The sequence below is a fragment of the Heterocephalus glaber genome, unplaced genomic scaffold (genome assembly GCF_053883595.1).
Source record: "Heterocephalus glaber isolate CG9 unplaced genomic scaffold, H.glaber_assembly_v1.0 deba00001577, whole genome shotgun sequence".
Classification (NCBI taxonomy): domain Eukaryota; kingdom Metazoa; phylum Chordata; class Mammalia; order Rodentia; family Bathyergidae; genus Heterocephalus; species Heterocephalus glaber.
This window is the reverse complement of record NW_028258358.1, coordinates 15028327-15053185: the sequence shown is the minus strand read 5'-3', so window position 1 is coordinate 15053185 and position 24859 is coordinate 15028327. Positions and strand designations below refer to the sequence as shown.

General features: G+C 37.2%; 1 protein-coding gene and 1 long non-coding RNA gene across 20 annotated transcripts in view; one reads left to right on the top strand and one right to left on the bottom strand.

Moving 5' to 3' along the window:
* LOC101708059 (uncharacterized) overlaps window positions 1-6575 on the bottom strand; it is a 29548-nt gene extending 22973 nt beyond the window's left edge. The window contains exons 1-4 of one of the 2 annotated variants that reach the window (XR_015443716.1): window positions 6394-6575; window positions 3131-6292; window positions 2579-2611; window positions 1838-2050 (exon numbers count right to left, since the gene is read on the bottom strand). This is a non-coding gene — a long non-coding RNA (uncharacterized LOC101708059). Of the gene's footprint in view, window positions 1-1837; window positions 2051-2578; window positions 6293-6393 lie in introns of those variants that run through there. The other variant, XR_015443715.1, reaches the window with a different exon arrangement.
* A 262-nt stretch (window positions 6576-6837) lies between these two features.
* Window positions 6838-24859, top strand: part of Rbm26 (RNA binding motif protein 26) — a 94316-nt gene continuing 76294 nt past the window's right edge. For 17 of the 18 annotated variants that reach the window (XM_087192977.1, XM_021258647.2, XM_004845219.4 and 14 more), the window contains exon 1: window positions 6838-6988. In XM_087192977.1, coding sequence (XP_087049103.1) covers window positions 6918-6988 — 71 coding nt within the window. In that variant the 5' untranslated portion in view covers window positions 6838-6917. The remainder of the gene's footprint in view (window positions 6989-24859) is intronic. The other variant, XM_087192981.1, reaches the window with a different exon arrangement.

Sequence of the window (24859 nt, the reverse complement as noted above, 5' to 3'; positions counted from 1 at the left end):
AGTTGTAAATAAGATAGACAAATTCTAACCAGTCTCTAAGGATTTCCCAGAGATTTTTTTTGTTTTGTTTTCTGAGTTTCTCTGCCTTAATATTAAAATTCATTTTTATTATGGAAAATTTTATACATATACAAAGCTGAAAGAAATATAATTTTCCCCTACCATTCAGTTTCAATAATAATGGACTCACAACCAGTTTTATTTCACTGATATTCTACTCTTTCCTCATATCCTGTTTCAAATTATTTATACCATAGATATCACATCATTTCACTGATAGATGGTTTTTTTTGTACAGGGGATCGAACTCAGGACCTTGTGCTTCTGAGGCAGGCGCCAAAACCACTGAGCTAAATCCTCGGCTGATAGATGGTTTTTAATATTATATTTTTCTCTTCCAGATACTGACATTTATACTTTAACCACCATCATTTGTGGCAGCTTGTACAAGACTTAGTATGTGGCTGTATGTGTGCATGTGTGAATAAACACTTTATGTATATATGCATTTACATCTTTTTTGTGTTATGATTACTAGCCACCATAACCATATTCATAAATAGCAGCTCCACAACACCTTCGAACTGGAGATGAAATCACTATAATTAATTAAGGATATAAAAAGAGTGCTCACTGAGGAGTTATTGTCTCTCAAGCCCTTTTATACCAGAAATATTCTGGTTCTATGACAGGCAAATTACAGTATGTCTTCTGATAACAGTTTATATCATCAGCAATTGCTAAATATTTCCTCTTGAATTACTATGACATACCTCTCCACAGCAAGCATTATTTTTCTTTGCTAGTAAGCAATCTCTGATTAGAAAATATATTCCCTTTCTTAACTTGGCCTTGACATTACTTTTTTTTTTAGTACCAGGGATTGAACTCCAGTCCTTGTGCTTGCACGGCAGGTGGTGAAATCACTGAGCTAAATCCCCGGACCCCCTTGACATTACTTTTAAGGAAATAACAAAAAGGTATTATTATGTTACAGAATGATTTGCTTCCTTTATTTTTATTCAAAATTCTGAAATTTAATTAAGCTTTTAGAAGTAGGTGTGTGTGTGTTCATGTTTTTAATTCATCCTGCCACAGTAAAAAACCCCTCAATGGCTTCCTATCATATTTTAAATAAAATCCAGTCCAAACTCCTAACATGACCTTCTTTTACCTCTAACTACCTATAGCCATGCTGCCCTAACTCCAAGTTTGATACTCTCTGTCCCATCTCTCTGATCTTCTTTAAGATCCTAGGCTCTTCTTGACCTCAGAAACATCCCACAAGTTATTATGTGTGCCTGAAATGCTCTTGTCTCTGCTTCACATGGCTAATTTCTATTCATTTTTCAATTTTTTTAACCATTTAAATATCAAACCCATAGAGAAACTGTGTATGAGCCTTTCCAGTTTAAATAGCTATAATGGTTCATATTTCCCTCTATTGTCTTCCATAATATCTATCATAATTTATAGTTATATATAGTTTTCATGATTTGCAAAATGTCATCTGTCTCCACTAGGCTATGCACTCCATCTGGCCAATAATGTCATTTTGTCTACTACTATCTTCTCAACAAGATGTACTATATCTGAAACAGAGTGCACATCCTGTAAACATTTGTTGGACAAATGATTTTGAAAGATTCAGCAGAAAGATTTGAAAATAGTAAGTAAAGAAATTAACCAATGAAATAAAGTATCCAAGGAGGTGAAATAGCATTAAGTTTAGAATATTAGACGGAAAATAAAGTACATATGTATAAAGTACATATATATAAATGTCAAGTGCTAAATCAATGATAGTCTTAGAAAGTAAAAGGCTAACTTAGAATGATTATCTTGGGAGAGATCATATTTATTTTGAGGTGGCCATGAATGATTTCAAAGAAGTACTGGGGCTGAAGGGATGGTTACATTTTATTTAACTATTTGTTTTAATTTATAAAAACAGAATACGCCAGATGGGTTGTGTTTTAGGTTGGGCTCTCTGATGAGTAAAAGTTGAGATGGAGTTAGAAGTGCAAAAAGGTTTACTGGAGAGTAGGACCTGTCAAAGGAAAAGAAAGGAAACAGGATTAAGTAGAGGAGCCATTAGACTGCCAGTGCAGGCCTGACCAAAGCTTTTGCTATTCCACAATTGAGCAGGTCCTTTTACTACGCTTTGCTCAGTCTTTTGCTGGGGATAGGGATGGGGGAGAGGAAATGAATATAATGTAATCTGAGCTTGAAAGCTGAGATGAATTTAGATTTAACAATTGGAGGCTGTTGGTTAGCTACACACCTTGAAGTTGGACAATGATTCCTTTCCTGAGGGAGATCTGAGCAGTGCACCACTGTGACTGCCACATACTATAGGATGTCAGTTAAATCCAAATCAATCCATAATAAAATGAAGAATTTTTTTTTGCAGTACTACAGTGCTGGGGTTTGAGTTTAGGGCATTCACACTGAAATACATCCTGAGGCCTCTTTGTTATTTTTTAAGAAAGGTGACTGTGTTAGTTACTTTTCTCTCCTTGCTGGGACAAAATATCTGACACCCAAATTTAAAAGGGAAGGGGTTTATTTGGCTTACCGTTTGTAGAAATTTCAGTCCATAATAGGCCAACTCCAAGGCAGGGATGACAAACAGGCATGGCAGAGCAGGAACAACATGGTAAACACAAGGGAGTAAAGGTTACAAGAGAGTTAACAGCAGCTGTTATCCATATCTTATTCAGACTATTTAGGGTGGGTAGCACTCACACCCTTAATCCTAGTGCCCTTGAGCCTAGCATTGCACCATGAATCAATTCTAGCTTCACACACTCTGTATCAGGCCTATGACCACATGAGGCTTTGGGGGGACATCCACACCCAAACAATAACAGTGTCTTAGTTACTTTTCTCATTGCTGAGACAAAATACCCAACACCCAAAGTTAAAGGAGGAAAGGCTTATTTTGGCTCACAGTTTTTAGAGGTTTCAGTTCATAGTTAGATGCACCAAGTCAGGGTGGTATGGCACAAGGGCATCACAGAGGTTACACAGTCTATGGCAAAGTAGGGGAGGCAGAAGGCAGCAAGCAATTGACGAGTGAGCCCACTAGACCTCTTTCAGTTCCTGATATTTTATACAGGATACTCACCCTTAATTTTAGCATCACAGTGAATCAATCCTAGCATCACATCCTTGATTCCAGCATCACATCCCCTAGATCCAGCCATCTCCAAAAAGCCCACCCATGACTGCATGAGGCTTTGGGCAGGACATCTAGACAGGAGCCACAATATTAGGTGTTAGCAAGTTTCTAAGTTGACCAGACTAGGCTTGAAATTGTGATATTATTATTTCACATTCCCAGAGTGAACGATTTTTTGACAATCTTGTCCTAAATATTTGGAACACAACAGATTCCCATTTAGCCAGGTTAAATTTAAGGAAAAAAAAGAGCAAAGAGGATGGATTTCACCCATTATGCACTAAGATATTCTATGATAAAATGGTAAATAAAAACAATGTGGTACTGATACAGCCATAGATTAGTAGGTCACTTGAAAGAAATCAGAACCAGAAATGTGGAAGTATCAATGTATAATAAATGGCACCACAAATCAACAGGCAAGGGATAATCCCTTGAGTGTCATTATAGAGAAAAACTGGTTTCCCATTTAGAGAAAAAAATAAGCTAGATATCACCTTTACAGCACATATAGGAGTATGTTCTGGGAGAATAAAGATCCAAACGTAATTCTATGGAGAGAGTACAGAACTGTAAAAAGAAACTGAAGCATGTACACAATATTTTTGTAATCTTGAAAAGCAGATTGAGTTTTTAAACATACTTTAAAGCATTACTGAGACTAATGTGTCCATAGATTAGGAAGGAAGACTCAAAGAACTTAAGGAGAGGCATATACAGAAAATACTACTGGGATTAGGGCAGCTAAAAGATTGCTTTTTCATGGTAAGAAAAAATCATAATGAGACAGCGGTCTATTAGAAGTTATAACATATCAGGTGTCTTACCTATCTGAAATATTTTCTCTGTCTCTGCTAGGGATGATTTATAGTGCCATTGGCCATGAGTTCAATATTAATGAACCAACAATATATCTTTAATAAGGTGCCTTTAAATAGAAAAATAAATGAATAAGGAGAACTGACTATATGTATCGGGGGCTATTCTTGAATCAGGGGATTCAAACCAATAGTTTATGAAGAAACAAAATCAGGAGACTGGTGTGGTAGTGCACACCTGTTATTCCAGCATTTGGAAGGGTGAGGCAGGAGGATCGCCACGAATTTGAAGCCAGCCTGGGCTACAAAGTGAGTTCAAGGGCAGCCTGGACTACATAGCAGGACTGTCTGCAAAATAAAGCAATGTGTGCTATAATAGAAGCAAGGTCAGACTGATGTGAGAAAAACTCAAAGAGCTTCTTCAGAGCAATAAGATCAGAGATAGATTTCTAAAGGTGATGTTATCTGCACTAAATACTAAATTTTGATTGATAAGCATGAATCCATCAAATAAAAAGGAGGAAAACATATTTTGCGATGGCTCAGTTTAAAGAACACACTTCTTTCATGGAACTCAAAATCGTTCAGGTTGGCTGAAGCAAAGACTGAAAGCTACTGAAAGCAGTTTCTAGGCAAATAGAAAACAGTTTGATGTATGAAAGTAAGGCATCATATGTTAAGGAATCTGTTATATACGGAAGACAATGTGGAAGCTGATGAAGATTTTAAGAAGTAACATGATTAAAATTACTATTAAAGGCAATGCTGATGACAATTGAAGATGAACTGATATGGGGTAGCCTAAAAAGCATGGATATTAAAATTTGTTGCTACTGTTTAGGGTGTTTAAGAGAAGACTTTAAACATGACAATAGCAGAAGGATGGGTAAGGTTTGAGCAGTCAGAGAAAGAAGTGGAAGTCCTCTCTGTGGGACATAACCTGAACAAATCAATTTACTTGCAGTCTGTAGTTCCTGACAGAAGCTTTGAAAGGCTGCAGTAGAGTATCAGAGTTATAGAATAGTTGGTGATGAGGCTGAAAGTATTAGTGCAGTTGGCCTGTGGCAAGGCTATACAACAAAATATGATTTAAACATTCCCTCAGCAATGTTAAACTTATAAATTTTATTGTACTATATGTAACATAAACCTTACCACTTCAATCACTTTGACAGTACAACTCAACGGCATTAAGTATATTCAAATTTTTGCACAACCATCAACACCATCCATCTGCAGAACAATTTTTATCATTGCAAACTTTTCATTGAGTTTATACTCACTGAAAAAGAACTCATTTTCCTTTTCCCTGCCTCCATGCACCACCCTCACTCCTGGCAATCAACATTCTTTCTGTCTCTATAGCTACTCTAGAAACCTCATGTAAGTGGAATCATAAATATTTGTCCTTTTGTATCAGGCTTATTTCACTTAGCTAAATCACTTTAATCAACACTCTGGTAATTAAATAGCTGGATTCTAATTTGCATGCTATTCTAGATGCTACATTATAGAACAAATGTCTAGCTTTGTATTTGATAATCTTTCCACTTAATGCTTAAGGATACGTCACTCTAACAAATTATAAACTCAGTCCATAAGGACAATTTTGTTCATCACTGTCTCCTCTAAAGAGCTATTATTGGTCTTCTTACTATGTCTTTAGATCGGGAATTATTTTCATTCCACTACTTTAGATCCTTTGCAAAATTCCACAGTCTCTTAACGACAGTATATAGTAAATAGAACTCAAGCCGGAATCAAACTTCCTGAACCACCAAGGAGAAGGGGTTAATTTGGGATGCTGATATGGCAGCTATCTCTTTTGATACAAGGTGAGTTCTCTGATATAGAGCTAAATCTGCTCTAAACTAAGAAAATTTAAAGGGGGTTTTAACGTAACAAGTTTAAAGGGGGTTGTAAATTGAGAGCTGTCAGTTACTTCACTTTTGTCTTGCGGCACACCTAGGTCATTATAGCTTTGCTAACAAATCGAGTAATTTTGGACTGCACATTAGTTCTGCAGAGGTATAAATGGGTCAGACTGGCCTAGCCTGTGTTTACCAATCTTGTCCACATCACAGCACACACAGACTGGGTTTGGCACTTTTGGGGCAGCAAAGGTAAATTGGAGGCGGCACAACGAAGAACATAAACTGCCCGCAAGAAGCTCTCCATTTCCGCAGGTTCGCTCGGGGTGAAAGTCCGCGACGCTCGCACAGAGGATGAGCTGCAGTTCTGGCAGATTCTGAAGTTAGCAGTCTTTCTGTCCTCGTAATAAAGTCTTTGTCTTTAGTTATTAAGAGAATAAAAAAAGAGACCAGGGCCGTAAGACACGCAAAAGCGCACAAAACAAACCGTAGCACTAGCCCAGGCTACCCTCAAACTTACGTCTCTTCCCAGCAGGCTCCAGGAGTCACCGCGAGACTTTAAGTCTCGCGAGATTTATCGGCCGCCATCTTCTTGGGGGTGCTGGGAGCCGGGGAGACCCCCCGAATCGTTCCCATTGAGCTCCCTTTAGTCTTCATTTTCCTCACCTTTGCCTTCTCTGCGTTACCAACAAGCACCTAGACCTGAAGCAGAGAGAAATCCGGGGTCTAAGCGCGTTTAGCGCTTCCGGTTCGGGAAGACTCGCTGGGGGAAGGGGAAGGGCCCAGGCAAACCGTTGCAGCCAGAGCTTGGGCCGGGGTCTGGGGAGGGGGAGCTTCTGCACCCCGTGGATTCTTGGCTTGCGGTGGACCCCGCGGAGCTGTTCGTCCAACAGGCCTCGCGGGAACCTGCCACCGGTGCCTCCCACCGCGGCCCACGCGGGCGGCGGGCGGCGCGCGGAGAGGGGGCGGGGGCAGCGGCAGAGGCGGCCGTAGCGGCCGCGACCTGGGCGGTTCGAGGAGTGACGGGCCTCGGGGCCTCTTTGGATGGTGTCTAAAATGATCATTGAAAACTTCGAGGCACTCAAGTCCTGGCTCAGCAAGACTCTCGAGCCCATGTGAGTATCTAGGGGATATCCGCAGGGGTGGCCGTGGTGGATAGGCGGACACTTAGGTGTGTGCAGTTTCCCCAAAGTGCTGCGGTGGAGGCCGAAGCGCTGAATGGAGGTTCCGGGGCTATGTTTGCTCCTGCTCTTCCACGCTCGCGCCCAGGATATAGATGACCCTGAGAGTTTGAGCTGAGCTGTATTTTATCACTGTGTTGTATTTAACACCGAGGTGATCTTTGAGTTCTGTGCTCTGGTTTCCCCGTTATATGTAGACCGACACCGAACTCCCCCATGCACGTTTATTTTCCGAGGGCCTCAAAAATCAGTTTCTTTCCTTTTAGCGAATCCGAGCACAATCCCCCGTGTACAGACTCTTACCTTGTTTCTTTAAATGAAGTGAATGGCCTTTATAAGGATTAGAACAGCACTAGTTTAAATCTCTCATATTTCACCTAGGTACAATCCCTGAAAGAAAGGCCACGTCTTCCATGTGCCATCTGGCTGGCGCATCTGCACCTCTCTTAACTGATTGAAGATGTAACAGGTGCCAAGGTGCCCAGTAAAATTCCCTTTTCCCACCAACACGCTGGTTCATTTTAAGAGGAGGAGGAAGATTCAATCTTCGTCCATATGGAATACTTACCAGTTTTACTTGAAATGATGTATAGATCAACTGGGAATGGGCGGGGGGATTAAAGTTCTGAAATGTCTTAAGTCTAAGGCCATACCACCCCGAACGCGCCCAATCTGTCTTAAATGTCTTAAATTGAAAAATTTAGGGAATGTTTTAAGGATTTATTTGGTAATACAAGATACATCATGGACCAAGTGCTTTATGAAACTTGGTTGAATTACAGTAAACAACTTAAAAATGCAGTGGGGAAAATCAGTTACTTAATATGTTTTTTACTTTTCTGCAGTGTGCTGTGGGTGGCTTTGGGAGTAGAGTTTTTAAATTCCAAAGTTGACAAGATGTAATCAACAAGTAAAATAAGACTATTTCAGAGATGACTAGAGCTATGACCATTGTAATAGAGGATCATGTAAGAGTTTTTAGAATGGGAGTACTTCGTATATGATGGTCAGGGAAGGCCACTTAGTAGGTGACATTTTAGCAGCACTTGAGAAAGAATCATCTATGTGAAAATCACAGAAAGAATGTTCTTTGCAGAATGAAGAGTAAATGCAAAGGTCCACTAGTAGGCATGATCATGGTGTGTTCCTAGGAAGAGAAAGGAGACCATTGTGGCTGCAGGAAGCAGCCTTGTGGTGGGGGACATAGTGGAAACACATGAAGTTGGGGAAGTAGTCAGGGGCCAAATCCTATAAGATCTTTTAAGTTATGGCCAGGAATTAGGATTTTATTTAAAATATAATGGAAAGATAATGATTTAAAGCAGGCAAAGGACTGAACTCATTTTAACTCTCCCTGTTTTGTGAAGACTAAGGGGGCAAAATAAAAGAGACAGTTATTCTAAAGGGTATTGTAGGCAGAGATGTGGGTAATTAGCATTACAGTGATGGTGGAGACATCACTGTATATATTTGGTGGAAGCAAATATATTTTACAAGTAGATTTGATAGATAGGGAGGTGAAGGAAAGAGAAATCAAGGATGATGCCTGCAAAGTTAGTCTAAGCAACTGGATGGATGATAGAAGCTGCTAGGCGAGAACAGATTGAGGGGACAAGGGAAAGGTAGTTGGTTTTGGTTATTAAATATGAGGTGTGACATATCTAAGTGATGTTAGATGTATGAGTTGAGATGAGTCTAGAATTCAGGCTAGAACCAGAGAGATGTGGAGTGAAGTACATAGTATTTAAAACCATGGAATTGTGGGAGATTTCTTAGGTAGATGTGTAAGGAAGAGAAGACACCCAAGACTAAGGTAGGAGGAAAGCTGGGCTATATGTTACTAAATCAAAGAACAAATGTGTGACAGAAGAGGGGAGTTAGCTTTATGGGATGCTGCAGAATAGATGAAAAAAGATGGAGGCACCTAAGTGGCTCTTAGATTTGGCAAGGTGGAGGTAGTTGGTAATCTTAACAAAGTAGTTTGACTCAGGTGGAATAGTACAGATAGCAGTTCTATTCAAGAGGGCTGGAAGGTTTAGCCTAGTGGTATAGGGTGTGCTTAGCATGTGCAAGGCAATGGGTTCAATCCCAGTGTCACCAGAGACACACACACACACCCACACACACACACACGAAATTCTATTTCCATGGACTGGAACAACTGGGAGTGTAGCATAGAAGTTGAGAGGGAGGACTCCAGAGCCTAAAGATTAACTTTGAATTGTGTCTGTCCCACTTACCAGCTATAATATTATAACTTAACTCCATACCTTTGTTTCTTCATCTGTAAAATGGGGAAAATAATGAATATATATTAAGAAAATATTGGAAAATTGCCTAATCTGTAATTAATGCTTGATAAAAATTAAGAAAACAAAACTTTGAAAAATGTTTTGGGTTGAGATAGCTTTCTTTTTTAGCCATTTATTTTTTAAATTCAAAGAATTAAAGAAACAAGTTTCAAATCAGCCTTAGTACTATTTCCTTTTTTCACTAACCTAAAATATTAAATCTACTTAATGTGTATGCTTCTAATTTTTCGTTAGCTTAAAAAAAGGATATTCTGTGTATCAACCTATTCAGATGGCTGTAGCACCTCAGTCATTACTGCTGTGATAAGTGAAGCACTGCTAGTAGAATTTTAGACTACTGTTGGAATTTTGATTGATCCTTTTCTAATGTGTGTTACAGTTTTATTCAGCCATTAGCTAGGCATGGTGGTGCACACCTATAATCCCAGTATGCTGGAAGCTAAGGTAGGAGAATCTCAAGTTCAAGCCCAGGATGGACAATTTAGTGAGACCCTATCACAAAATTAAAAAATGGCTCAGTATGTAGCTCAGTCTGAAAGCTCTGGGTTCATTTTCCAATACTGAAAAAAACACAAAACACAAAAAATCTGTGTCCCCATCTTTTCAATTGCATTGCATTTCAGATATATTTTTTTAGTTAATGACTTAAAAAAACTGAACTCAGTTATTCAAAATCAGTGGTTTCTAGCCTTAGTTTTTTATCTAAAGGGATGTTACTGCTTTTTTGCCTTAAGTACTTCAGCCCTGTAATTGACAAACTATACTTGTTTGAAGGAGGAACATACAAAGGATCAAGGATAAAATATAACTTGAAATTTATATAGAATTTTTAGCTACTAATGCTAGTAAAGTATCTCCTGGTTTTGGACTTACCCAAGTTTTGAGGACTTTAACCTACAATATGCTAATTAGAATGCTAGATATTGGGGAAGTGATAGGAAACAAGACATAAAATGATTATTTTACTACTGTTAACTATTTGGCAGGGAAAATGATGTGAACAAGTAATTACAAGACTGTTGTGAAGAACTCCAGAATGTCCAATATATGTCTGGGAAGGTCAGGATATGTTTTTCTGGTGCTTTCAGCTTGGAAGGATGAGTAGCAGTTTGCTGGGGCAAAAGGATGGGAATAGAGATTTGAGAAATTGTGAAAGATTTGTAGGTTTTGAAGAACAGCTTGTATGAAGGCCCTAAAAATAAGAGAAAAAGATGTCTTGGAAGAATTGAAAAATTGAAAAAAGCCAAGGGGCCTGGCATGTAGCTCAGTGGCACAGTGCCTGCCTGGCAAGTGAGAGGCCCTGAGTTTAATTCCTAGTACCAAAAACAAGAAAAAAGAGCAAAGGAAAATAGCAGTGGATAGCTCCAGAGAGGAGCCAGATCACACAGGACTTTGTTGAGTCATGTTGAGAATTTGGGATGTTACTGAAGGAGAGAGTGGAGCCAGTTTTAGGACAGGTGAGTTTTCAGATGGAAGGGATGTGGGGTGGGAAAGCCTGGTTGTAGTTTTCAGCATGAAATAAGTCTGTCAGTCTGTATTTTATTTGATTGTAAGTTCTGTAATTGTATCAGTGTTCTGAGTTTTCCTTTTCATAAATTATTGAAAATGTGGGTATTGTCAAATTAGTTAAGATTGATTTTTTCATCTTAGGCATTTGCTTAGTCATACTTGCTAACTACATGTTGGTTTTTTTCCTATAACACTCACTTTTTTTGATAATTTTATATCAAAAACTAGCTCTTTTGTTGTAGTTCTTTTTTCTTTGAACGAAAAGTTTTCTACTGTACTGTATTTAAAAACATCTTTATGGGTTTGCACATCACTAACATATTAATAGTCAGGAACTTTTTCTTTTTACCTGAAGGGACACCTTAAGATATAATCAAACATTTAATTTTTCAGAAAATAAAGTTGAGCTAATGATAGGATTTAATGATGTGCCCATAGTCTTTATTTTAAAATTTAACTGTAAAGAGTAAAATACCTAGTTTTTTGCTTGAGACTGTATAGTGCTGTGGAGGTACCTAGTATTGTGTAGTGAAAAACAAGCTTTCGTACCTAGCTCAATGTTAAAATGAACCTTACTTTTCCTTGTTGGTATATCAAGAATTTTGCATGTTTCTGCCTGCAGTTGAAAGGATTGACTGAGGTACATACGTATTTAAAAAGCTTACCTCTTATCTCCTTCGTGAAATACTGGTTGATTAAAAATAGGTCATATTACTATTGCTACTGTTACTAAAGTTACACGAACTACTGTTACCACTGCCACTTAATATTTACATGCATTGTTAAGTGTTTTGAATTACTTCCAAGTTTTATTGTTAGGACAGTGAAGCATGAAGTTAAGATACATACTTGGTCAGTGATTTAGTCTCACACTTTTTGACTCTAGAACCATGTATGTTCTCAATTTACTACTACAAGATAATGTTTTCTATTTCTGTGTCCATTGGTCCTGTAACCCCCCCCCCCGCCAACTCAGGACCTTGAATTTGCCAGGCAGGCGTGACACCACGGAGCTACATGCCTGGCCCTGTTTTCTATTTCTGTATACTTTTTTACTACTTTGACCACTTTCTTAAGGAACAAAGTTTTAAAGCGTCATTATTTATTAGTACTTTAGCATTTATGAAAACTTGAAGTTTTTGTAATATGTTCCCCTTCAACCTACACTTGTTACTCAGAAGTACACCTTTCTCACTATATTACAATGTGTATTTGTTCCTGATGTGGAGGAAGAATTGTTCCTTTGTGTTTGCAGAGTTATCTTTTTACCCCCAAACTTTTCATTCTGTTTGTGTCTTGATTTTTTTCCCTATCTCTGGCTAGTTTTAGCAGAGTGAGTAAATTTCCCTTCCTTAAGGAAGGTTAAGCAACAATAGTGGCAAACTTTTTTAAAAATTATACTTTTCTAATGACTTTCTTGCCAGCTTTGTTTTCTTTTCAGTGATAAATCTTGAAATGTAGGAATAGCCCATTTAATTCATTTGCTCCTGTTTAATTTTTAATGCCTTTTAATATACTGTAGTTTCTCCCTGTGTATATACAACCTGAATTGCTTACCTTGTACCAATGAATTTATGCTTATTACATTCAAAAGCTTTCTATAAGTTTTATATTCTTTGACCTATGTGTATAACAATGTTGGTAGTGCCTTTTCAACTTCATATTTGCCTTGAATCCATAGTACTTTGGCTTTCTTTTCAAATCAGTCTCTTCTTTAATTCCTTTTCTTGACTTCTAGTTTTTCAAAAAATTGTTGTGATGTGTGTTTTTTTCTTTCTCTATTTTGTTCCTTACATCTTATCTATTTCTGCTATCGCTTGAATGTTTTGTCTCCTTCAAAACACACAGTGAAAGTTAATCGCTTAAATTACTTTAATTGGTCTCTGCTTTTACAAAAGGACAGATTTGGCCACCTTTTGCCTCTTTGCTCTTTTGCCTTCTGTCATGTGAGGAACAATGTTGGGATTGGAATTGCCAAACCTGGTGTCGTGAATTTGGACTTCCTATCATCCAGAATGGCTGAAAAGTCTGTGTTCATTATAAGTTACCTAGTCAGTGGTATTTTGTTACAGCAGTACAAATAAAATGGACTAAGGTAAATCTCATGGATAGTTTCTTTTATAGTCCATGCTGTTGGTTTTTTAAAGTTTTTTTTCTGAGTGTGTGTTCCATATTGGTTCAAAGTTTTATTAAAGACTCCCTTCCCTAGGATGTAAGATATACTTGCACATTTGCATTGAATTTCAGAGCTTGTTAATGGATTCCACCTGAAAACTTTGTTTATTTTTTCATATAAATAATCATTCTTCAAAGGTTGGAGCTCTTATCTTCAGTTGCCAATTGTATATCTGCCTGGATCGTTCATCAGAATTTGAAACTAGGTTTCTGCAAAGAAACAACTAAACCCCCAGCCCCCGAAGAAACATTCTCTGGATTCACTTACTATTTCCGTTCAATTTCTTCAAATTCCCCATGCTTAAAATTTTACATTTTGGGGCCGGGGATTTAGCTCAGTGGCTACACCACCTGCCTCACAAGCGCAAAGACCTGCGTTTGATTCCTGGTACCAAAAATTTTTTTTTTTACATTTTAGCTTCTCTTCCTTCTCCTCATCCTCCATTCACTTCTACAGACACTGCTTAGTAGGGAGCTCATACTCCTTATCTAAAATCATTACAGTTTGTTTCCTGACAAATTTCCCTATCTCCAGTCTTTTTTCCCTTCCAGTTCTTTTAACATGGATCTCATACTTTCTAGTTTGGCTTTCGGAAAGCTAATGAGCATTAGATTATCTGCCTACTTGTATCTTCTTACTTTTTATGAATGTTAATTTCAGCAAAGCTGAACTTTCATTGTGGTTCTTCATATTGTTTATACTGATTCTTTTTTCCCCCAAATTATTTATTGAGTACTTATTATATGTTAATAATTGTGTATTCATTGAATGTGAGCTAGGTTGGGGGGCAGGATGGAAACAAAGTCTTTGTAAATAAGGAGGGTTGGAGAGGTTGAAGGGAGGGCAGGGGAATGGTGAAAAAATAAGAACCAAGATAGATCATGTAAAGGTACAAGTTCCCAATGATGAATGTTAACTATATAGTATACCTAAAATGTACCAATAAACTTGATGAAAAAAAAGATTATGAAATTGAATCTCTGCAAGCTTAAAGTAGCATACTCTGTTTATAGTAAATTATGGTGACAGGATCTAAAACAAGACATTTGATTCCAGGACCTTGTTGTACATTATGATTATGGCCTATTATCATTTCTTTTGTTTGTATGCGTTTGTTATGTATATATGTACACGTACATGTATGTATGAATTATATAAAAATACGGAAGTAAAGGTCATATGTAATCTATTTCTTTGAGAAAGCTATCTGATCTATCCAGCTGTAAGCAGTGACTTCCCACAATATCCTTTTCCAGCACTAGTTGAGATTGTGATGAAACTCATCACTTGAACACTTGAGATCTGTTACTTTGTGATTCTTCCTGAGATGTTTTACTCATAGACAAACAACATTTTGTAGTTTTCTCTGAGGTATTACAAATCTTTTGTTTATATTTTTCCCTGGCATGTGATGTTTTATAAGCTGCATTTTAAAAGTTCATACTCTAATTTTTATTATAAACTATAATTGATATTTGTGTACTGACTTTGTCTTCTGTAAGTTTATTAATACATTTATTAGTTCTAGTAGCTCTTTTGTAGATTCTGTAATACCATAGTTTGGATCTTAAGTGTTCCCTAAATGTCTGTGTGGTAGTTTTGGCCCTCATTGTAGTGCTATAGGGAGGTAGTGGAAACTTTTAAGAGGTGGAGCTTAATAGGAGGTCCTTATGTCATTAGGGATTGTGCCCTCAGAAGTCATAGTGGGATCCCAGCCCTTTCTTCTTTCTTGTTTCCCAGCCACAAAGCAAGGTCTTTTGTTCTGCCCTATGATCTCACCATCATGTGTTACTTTGCCATAGACCCAGAAGCAGTGGGGCCAATCACACATATTCTGGAACCTTCAAACTGTGAGCTAAAAATAAACCTTTTCTTTTTATATGTTGGGTTTTTTTGGTATTTATTATAGTAGCAAAAAGCTGACACATACAGGATTTTGTATTACCAGTCATGTCATCTGTGAATAATGGTAGTTTTACTTTTCTGATTTTATGTTTTCATCTGTTTTCTTACATTGGCTAGCAGCTCCAGTACAGCATCGAGTGGACATCTTGTTTCTCCTAGTCTTAGGGGAAAGAGATTTAGTGTTTCAGTATAATTGATACTACGGGTTTTAAAAAAATTTTTAAAAATGTCAGGTACAAGTTTTTTTCGAGAATTCTTTTACCAAATTGAGGAAATTCTGTTTTTCCTTATTTACTGTTTTTGTCATGAAAGAGTATTGAATTAAACTAATTTTTTTGCATCTATTGACATGATCATATTGATATTTCTCCCCTTTTTTGGTTAATGTGGACGAAGGGTTGATTTTCCTATCAGCAGGGTTAAACCAACCTTGTGTTTTTGAGATAAATCCTGCTTGGTCATGATGTATTATCTTTCATACATACTGCTGGATATGATTTGCTAATATTAAAAATACAACTTTAGGATTAATATTACTTTTCCATGAAGCCATCTGAAACTAAAATTTCTGTGATGGGAGGTATAATTACAAAGTCAGTATCTTTAAAAAGTATAGTGTATATAAAAGTATAGGTATTCTGCCTGTTGTGTCAATTTTGACAGTTTATGAGTTTTAAGGATTTTTCTCTTAAATTCTCAAATTTATTGATGTAAAGTTGTTTGCATTTTAGTCTTATTTACTGGCTGTAGAATTTATTGTGTTCATTTTCTCTTTTATATATCTGCCGTTGGTAATTTTGTTCTTTGTCTTGCTCAATTTTTATAGCAGTTTGTCAGTTTTTTTCCTCTTTCTATAAAACACAGTTAGCTTTTGTTTTTTCTGGTTTTTCCTTTTGAGACAGGATTTAGCTGTGTTGCCCAAGCTGCCCTTGAATGTGCAGTCCTCTGCCTTAGCCTCCAGAGCAACTGAGATTACTTCTATGCTTGACTTTTTTTTTCCAACCTGTTTTCTATTTCAAATTTTTATTTGCTGACCTTTTTCTCTCTTTTTAAATTTCTTTTTATTTATACATGTTTGCACTACATAATTGCATTTCTTGTGCGGAGTTGGTACATGTACATAATACATCTTAATTCCTTTTTTCATCTTCTCCCCCGCATCTCTTGACAAGACCCTTTCTCATTTGAGAAAGATCTATCTCCCTGCTTCTTATAATCTGTCTTTTATTTTGCTCTTTATTTATAATTTGAGTTTCTCATGTAAGAGGAACCATGTGATATTTAAGCTTGCATCTGATTTATTTCACTTAACATTATAGTCTCAAAGGTCATCCCTCCCTCCCCCCCCATCAAACTCAGGACCTTGCACTTACGAGGCAGGTGCGGTGCTGCTGAGCTAAATCCCCAGCCCTTCCTTCCATTTTTCTATAAATGACTCAAATTTATTTTTATGGCACAGTAGCATCCCTTTGTGTATAAATACTACATTTTCTTTATCCATTCACCTGTTGATGGACATATAGGCTGCTTCTAAGATTTAACTATTATGAATTGTGCTGCTGTAAACATGAGTATGCATGTGATGTCTTTAACACTCTTAGAAACATACCTAGAAGGGGAATAGCTGGGTCAAATGGAATTTCTAGTTTTAGTTCTTTGAGGAATCTCCTTACTGATTTTCATAGTTGTACTAAGTTACTGGTTTTGTTTTCTTTCAGCTGTGTTATGGCTTTGTTCCATTGCCTCTGTCCTCTTGTCTTTGATGAGAATTCAGATGTCATTTGAGCTTCTGTTTGCCTGTATGTAATGTGTATTATTTTCCTTTTACTACCTTTCAGATTTAGTTCTTTTTCAGTAGTTTGACCAATGTGCATAGGGATGAGTGCATGTGTGTGTTTGTTTTATTTATGGGTTGCCACTTTTTTTTGGTGCTGGGGATCAAACTCAGGACCTTGCACTTGAGACAGGTGGCGGAACCACTGAGCTAAATCCCCCACCCCATGGGTTGCCACTTCATATGTATGTTTTGATGTCTTCCATCATTTCTAGAAAGTTCTTGGTTGTTATGTTTTCATTTTTCTACCTCACTTTTAGTGAGACTTCATTCACTTGTATATTTGATTGTATGATCCTGTCTTAGAGATCTCAGATACGTTCTGACAGTTACATAGAAGGGTGATCTTTGCTAGTTCTCTGCACTGCTCCCAGAACTACTTTGGAATTTTTAGTTACTAAGTGATGAAGGGAGTGAGTGTTACCTCATTTTGAGGCTTCAGAAACTTGAGATTCTAGTCTGTCTTGATAGACCATATGTGACTTAAAAATGGTTTAAAGTTTTGCTGATGCCTCCCATCTGTGGCAGATTTTTCTTCTTGACTTTTCACCAAGGATGATAGTAACCATAGGTTCTTTCTTCTTATTCAGGGCTTGTCACTTCGTGATGTTTAGTTAGTTCATTTGTGTGTGTGCATGTTTAGTTAGTGCATTTGTGTGTGTGCAGATCTTTAGAAAAATACCATAACTTTGTATTTTTAAAACCCAGAAGAGAAACTGCTAATGTAGGTTTAATGTGCATTTGCCATATGACTTAGGTTGAGAAACTTTTCTTAGGGTTTAAGAGCCATACATACATTTGGAGAGAGCATATACACAGGTACACACGTGCACACTTTTCTGTCAGTTGTTCATACTCTTCCTAATTTCTCTGTTACATTTTTAATTTTTTATATAATGAAATCTAGAACGAATCTGAAAATTTTATATAATGAATAAGTCCTTAATATGGCAATTTTACCCTTAGGGGAGAAGATTTAAAAGGGGTTGGGGGAGAAAACAAATAGAAGAAGAGGAAGAGATTAGAAGCAAAGCTGGAGGACAAACTTTAGGAAACTGGTCAAGAGGACAGGTGGAAAAGAGAAAACAAAAAAGCAAGAACAGAACAACAACAACAAAAAAACCTATAAACTGTTCAAACAAACAGAAAGGAGGAAAAAAAGAAGAAAAAACAAAAAAAAAATCCAAGGTGTGTCTCTGCTGTCACTGATAGACAACGTGGTCAAAGTCCAGAGCCAAATTGATTAATCCCAGCAAGACAGCTGCAGCTTCATGGTGGGGTAGTTGATAATCCCAGCCATCCTGCCCCTTTAGTTCCTCTGAAGTTCAGGCTAGTTTCTGGCTGTGAGGCTGGAACAGGATTCCTTGAGCCTACCATAGTCAAAGTGACTCCTGTGGACTTGAACTCAGCACCCACACCCAGGCACCTGGAGCCACTAGATAGGGTCAGCCCTTATCTGTTCTGAATTCCAGAGCTCATTTGGCCCCTCTCCAAGATGGCTACTGGCCAATCGCCTTCTCCTGGGTGATGTCTAAACCTGCGTAACTCACCACTGCTCTGTTCCACTGGTGTGTTTCTCCACGGAGACCTCTGGGGTCTCCAGTAGTCACTGTACATCTGTAGGTTTGGCCAGCTGTTCCCTCCCCAAGTGTCCAGTTTCTGGGAGAGAGCGCTGCTTACTACCTTCCTCCTCTTCATTCAAGTTTCTCTCTTCACTCTTCCTATAGTCTTCAGTTCTCACCTCAGATCCTTCTTGGGTCCCAGAGACCCTCTTCCCTCCTTCTCCGTGCTGCTCTGTTCCATTGTCAGGACACCAAATTTTGGAGAGGCTCTGTCACTGCTGCTCACTACTCTGCCATCTTCCCAGAAGTCCCTCAGTTTTTGATTTTTAAAAAAGCTGACCTGTGAAGCTCTTTCCCATGTCAGAAATTGTGATATGGGCTGCAACTTTCTCTTCCGCATACTGACATTTATTTATTTGTTTGTTTTGAGACAGGGTTTTGGTATGTATGTAGTTTGGGCTGGCCTTGAATTCACTATGTTGTCAGGCTGGCCTTGAACTCCTGGCCATTCTCCTGCCTCAGCCTCCCCAGTGCCTGGATTGCAGGAATGCACCAACACACCTGGTTCCATACTGACATTTATGTTGGTCCTGTTTATGGTAAAAAAATTTTTTTTTCCTCACCATGTTCCTCTGGCAGGCCTCAGTCTCCTGTATGCAAGTGATCCTACTTGGCTCATACTCCTGAGTATTTGGGCATGTAACACTGTGCCCTAGCTTGGTAATTTTTAAAAATTTTTTTTATAACGTAGAAAGGTTTGTTTTTATGTAGTTGGATTTAGTATCTTTTAGTTCATGGAGTTTGGATTTTGTGTCATAGACAATACGAACGTTTTCCTGTTCTGAGACGAAGATATTGATGATAATGGTAATATAACAATAGTTATTACCAGTCATCCTTACTGTATGTCAGTATACTAATTGACTTACCACAGTTAATGAAGTTGAATAAATGTTTGCACACTACAAATTATATCATGCCATAATGAGCCAGAAATTGAAGGCAGTCATGCTTTGTCTTTCAGAGTTTTCTAGTGGTATCATCCATGTCCTGTATGATCTTGTTTTTAACACTTGAATCTTTTAACCACCTGAAATATATTTGGTAGTTGGATATGAAATATGGATCAAGCTTTATTGATTTATTGTATTGAGATATATAGTTATTCATATACAAATGACTGCCTAATCTGTTTTCCTAGTGCTTCAAGATGCTACCTCATTTATATACTAAATTCTTACTTGTATTTGGGTTTATTCTAGGCTTTTAATATGTTGTGTGGATTTATGTATGTTATTCCGCATTTAATTTTTGATTTAAAGTTCCTGGTAAGGCTCAGCCCCTATTAATAATAATCGTCATCAGAGTTTACCTGTAATTGCTTGACTCTCTCCTAGCATTTTATTATTAAACAAAATCAAATTACAGAAAAGTCTTTGCAATACTAGTGATACATCCATCACTTAGATTCTGCCATTTATTATTTTTTTAAAAATTCAAAAAAATTTTATTATTTTATTGGTATATTTTAGGTATATAATGTAACATTCATCATTGGGAATTTGCACCTGTACCTAATCTATCTTGGTCCTTATTTTTTCCCCCTTCCCCTGCCCTCCCTTCAACCCCTCCACCCCTACCTATTTACATAGACTGTTTCCATTTTTTTCATTTTCTCATATTAATTCCATTCCCTTCTTTCTTTTCCCCTACCACTCCCACTTCCCCTCCCCCTTTGCCCCTTTTCTTCCTATTTCACATTATCTATTACACCTTTTAGTCCTTATTTACACTTTCAGTTTCTCATACCAGAGAAACTATTCGGTATTTACACGTGTGTGCTATTTATTTTAAGAGTATTGCCTCAGTGTGAATCCATTTATCTACAAATGTCCCTAATTTCTTGTTCTTTATGGCATTTTATAAGAAAACCACATTTTCTTTATCCAGTCTCCAGTTGATGGTCACTTGGGCTGTTTCCAAGTTTTAGCTATTACAAACTATGCTGCTATGAACATGGGTGCATATATATCACTGTGGTATGATTCTTTTAATTCTTTTGGGAAAATACCTAGCAGGGGAATAGCTGGGTCAAGTGGGACTTCCAATCCTAGTTCTTTGAGGTATCTCCATACTGATTTCCACAGTGGTTGCACCAGTCTGCGTTCCCACCAGCAGTGGAGCAGGGTTCCTCTTTCCCCACATCCCCGCCAGCATTTGTTATTGGTTGATTTGATGATAGCTGCCATTCTTTCTGGGGTGAGGTGGAATCTCAGTGTTGTTTTCATTTGCATCTCTCGAATGACCAATGATATTGAACATTTTTTCATATGTTTATTTGCTATTTCTACTTCTTTGAGAAATGTCTGCTCATTTCAGATGCCCATTTTTGGATTGGGCCTTTAAATTGGGAGGTCTGGTTTGCTTAAGTTCTTTATATATTCTAGATAGTAGACCTTTGTCTGAGGAAGAGCTGGTGAAAATTTTTTCCCACATTGTGGGTTGTCTCTTCACACGATTCTACCATTTATATTTCAGTGTATTTGTCAATCTGTGTTCTCCTTTGATTTCATTTCAAAGTAAATTTCAGACATCAGTGCACTTAATGTCTAAAATATATGCATCATTAAAGTTCAGTGTTGATTTAGGTTTTTCTTTTAAATTTAGAATTTATATACAGTCAAATGAACATAAATATTTTGACAAATGCATTCCTTTTTGTGATTCAAAATGAAGTGAAAGAACATTGCCATTACCCTTGAAATTTTCATTAGTCTGCTTCCCACGCCCTCCCCCCGCCCCCCATCTAGAAGAAAATGACTATTTGGACTTTCCCACTCTATATACTGTACCTAGTATTGCCAGATTTAGAACTTCATATAAATGGAATCACTGGGCATGCATTCTTTTAAGTAAGCCTTCTGTTTACTACTTGAAATAGTATTGAGATTTTACATACATCTGTAATTTCTTTTTGTTGCTGACTAGTATTCAGTTGCTAAAGTCATGCTATATAGTTAATAATGCCAGTGCTATTTTTTTAGGCCCGATTAATTCAGGTAACACAATTTCTTGTTAAATATTTTTCCTTGAAAATAATAGATGATTGTCTTAATAAAGATTTAGTTTGGTAACATAAACCAAATGTGACCCCTTTTTGATTCTCATATAGATTCAAGTTAGGATGTAAATAGGACTGTAGTTAATGTAGGTGTATACTTTTTAAAAAATAGATGGGATCATATTATTGTATGTTACCACAAGTAATATATCAGGTAACACTGCCCATCCGCCCATAAGAGTGTATTATTAGAATCCTTGGCTGGGAATTTAGCTCAGTGGTCCCGGCGCCTGCCTCGCAAGCATAAGTTCCCGAGTTCAATCCCCGGTACCAAAAAAAAAAATCCTTTCCAAAGCCTCCATAGTACTTCATTATGTGAATATACTGCAGTTTATTTTAGTAGTGCTTTATTTTTGATATGACTCACATTAGACTGTTTTCTGTTGCTTTAACTGAATAATACAAATTGGATAATGTATAATGAAAAGTCTCACAGATTTTGAGGTTGGGAAGTCAGTTAGAGCCTCCTTTCTTGTGAGGATTTTGTAAAGTTCCAAAGCAGCTGATGCAGGCACCTCATGGCAAGGCTGAGCAAGCATGCTTACTTGTGTTCTCTCTTCCTGTTTTTATGAAGCCATTAATGCAATCAGGAGAGCTCCATTATCATGACCTCATTTAATCCTAACTAATTCCCAAGGCCCTACCTAGTTCTGTCTCTTAATACATACCTCAGAATGGGGATTAAATTTCAGCATTTTTTGGCAGGGATATTTAGACCATAGCAAACCATTACTTTTTAGGGGAAAAAAAATTAACCAGTTTTTTAAAATTGTTAAATTTTTGTTGAGAGTTAAAAATTGAAAACCACAAGTCTTTAAAAAATGAAAAGTAGTGTCCTCTTCACACTTCCCACTCTTGCCCATTTAGTATAACATGTAATTTTTATATTTTTAAATGGCCGAAATTCAGTGTTACTATGTGGGCATAACATGGTTTATATAACCATTTTGTTCTTGTCATTTATGTTTTCTATTTTTTGACTATAATTCTTCAATTCTTCCTCATGTAGTTTTTCTACATGTATACATACTTTATTCTCATTAGTAGGATTTGCTGTCTCCAAGTCAGCTAATGTTACTGTTAGAGACTTTTTTATTATTAAAAAGAGGATGTTTGAAAGCTAGGGCAGGTTCTTGGTTCTTTAAATTCAGAAGTTCAGATAAACTTGTTTCATGGTGTCATATATTGCATTGCGGCCAGTAAATCCTCTCATTTTCCTATCTCAAAGAACCATTTTAAAAGAAGTAATGGGAGATAGTTTGTAAGTATGAATTATACAAAGTTTTCTGTGGTTTTTTGTATCCTGCTATTTCAGCACTCTTCATGCTATACTTACTTTCTTCAGTTACGGTATTTGTTTTTCATTGAGTATTGGCATTTATGGAATTTTAAATAAAATTAGTTATAAATGAAAAACATTTGGATGATTACACATCTCACATAAACATTCATATGCATTTCAGCACATTATTTATTTGTTCCTTGAAACAGTTTTGTTTTTTTTTTGGTACCAGGGATTGAACTCAGGACCTTGCACTTTTGAGGCAGGCGGCAGTATCACTGAGCTAAATCCCCAGCCCCCTTGTAACAGTTTTAAGTGTAATAAACCGGTAGTTTAAAACCTACCTTTTGGGGGACATATTTTATTGGAAATTGTCTATATGGTTGCTATAGTTTGGACCTGGAATTTCCCTTAAGGCCCATATGTTAAAGCCTTGGTCCCAGACTTTAGTGCTACTAAGAGGTGGTGGGAGGTCTTTGATCACTGCGGGGCTGGGGGGGTGGGGATGGTGGTGGTGGTGGTGGTAGTGTTAGTGGTGGTGGTGGTGGTAATAGTAGTGGTGGTGGTGTTTGCCCTCAAAGGGGATAGTGGGACCCCTGCTCCTTTCTCTCTCTTCTTCACTTCCTGGCTATGAGGTGAGCACTTTCATACTATTATTAAAGGAATATAAAATTTATTGACCACTATTCATCATTATTTACAATAAAGTAAACAATATACAGTAGGTTAACATTCTGACTACTACAGTTATTTTCCTGGCTTCTGCTGAAACAGTAACTTGAATGCTGCAAAGATTGAGCTTACATGTAAGGAACAAGTTGGGGTCAAGAAAAACATGCAGGTCAGTAATTTAGATTACAAGTTTGTTCACTCATTTATTCTAGCAAGTCCTAAACTGAGCACCTGTAGCCACTCAGTAGATTTCCATGACCCAAGTCTTAGACATCCACGAATCCTAACTTTTGAGTAAAAATTTCAATTTGTTGTAAAGGAATGGGTCTTGAGGAATCTTTAATATTTCCTAACAAGTCTTTAGTTAATTCAAACAAATCAGGTTTTGACTAGTTACCTTATTTGGGTGGGGAAGTTGTTGGTAATGGTACAATTTTTCTTTTCAGAAAGTTTGCAAGCAAACTGCTGCATTTTTGTGACTAAAGACGTAGATATCGATTCTGATATGGCTACTTTGAAAATACCCACTTTAAACTGTCTAATTAACCACAGAATAATGTATTTAACTGAAAGATAAGAGCTTCAGGAAAACTTCAAATTAACTAAATGATTTATTTCTTAGGTTGCTGGGGATGATGGCATCTCAAACATGGGCTTATCACCCATAGTTTTTGTTTTGGTGAATGTTTAAAAACAAAAAACATTTACGTATTTTATTTATACATATACAAACAAAAAACTCAGAATGGGGCCCGGAATTTAGCTCAGTGGTTTCTCTTCTGCTGCGCAAGCTCAAGGACTGGAGCTCGATCCCCAGTACCAAAAAATAAACAACTCAGAATGGTCCTTAAGCATGTGAGCCAAAAATGAGTTCTGATTTTGACTATGGACACTTTCCCCAACATTTAGAAGAGCAGAGGAAATATATAAGGCTATCAAATGCCTTTTTCTGATAAAGAAAGCAACTACAATGATAGAACTAGGTGTTTTATATTTGTAGTCATTAGTACTGTTTCTGTTTGATAATTCTGCTATTTCTTGGTCAAGAAAGTGTTTTCTCTCACCTTTTAGTAACAAAGGGAATGATTGCCTCAAATCTCTTTTTAATTAGATAGGATGTAACTAAAGTGATGGCCCTTGGAAACCAGCCTTTTCTCAGAAAACTCAACTCTTCAATATAAATTGGGATTTAAAAAAACCCACACACTCACCTCAATGTGGAGTTTAGTTGTGAGTAGCCATGTTGCTGTTCTAGTGTTTGTTGTTGTTGGTTTTTTTTTTTTGAGAGTTCTGTGGTATGATGTTATAACTACAGCTATCTGTGCTTAACTTGCCATGCGGCTGACTGCTCTTTGCATTGAACTGTACATATTTTTACTTTGATTTTGTGCTCTATTGGGTCTTTAAGAGTGTTTGAATTAGACATTTAATA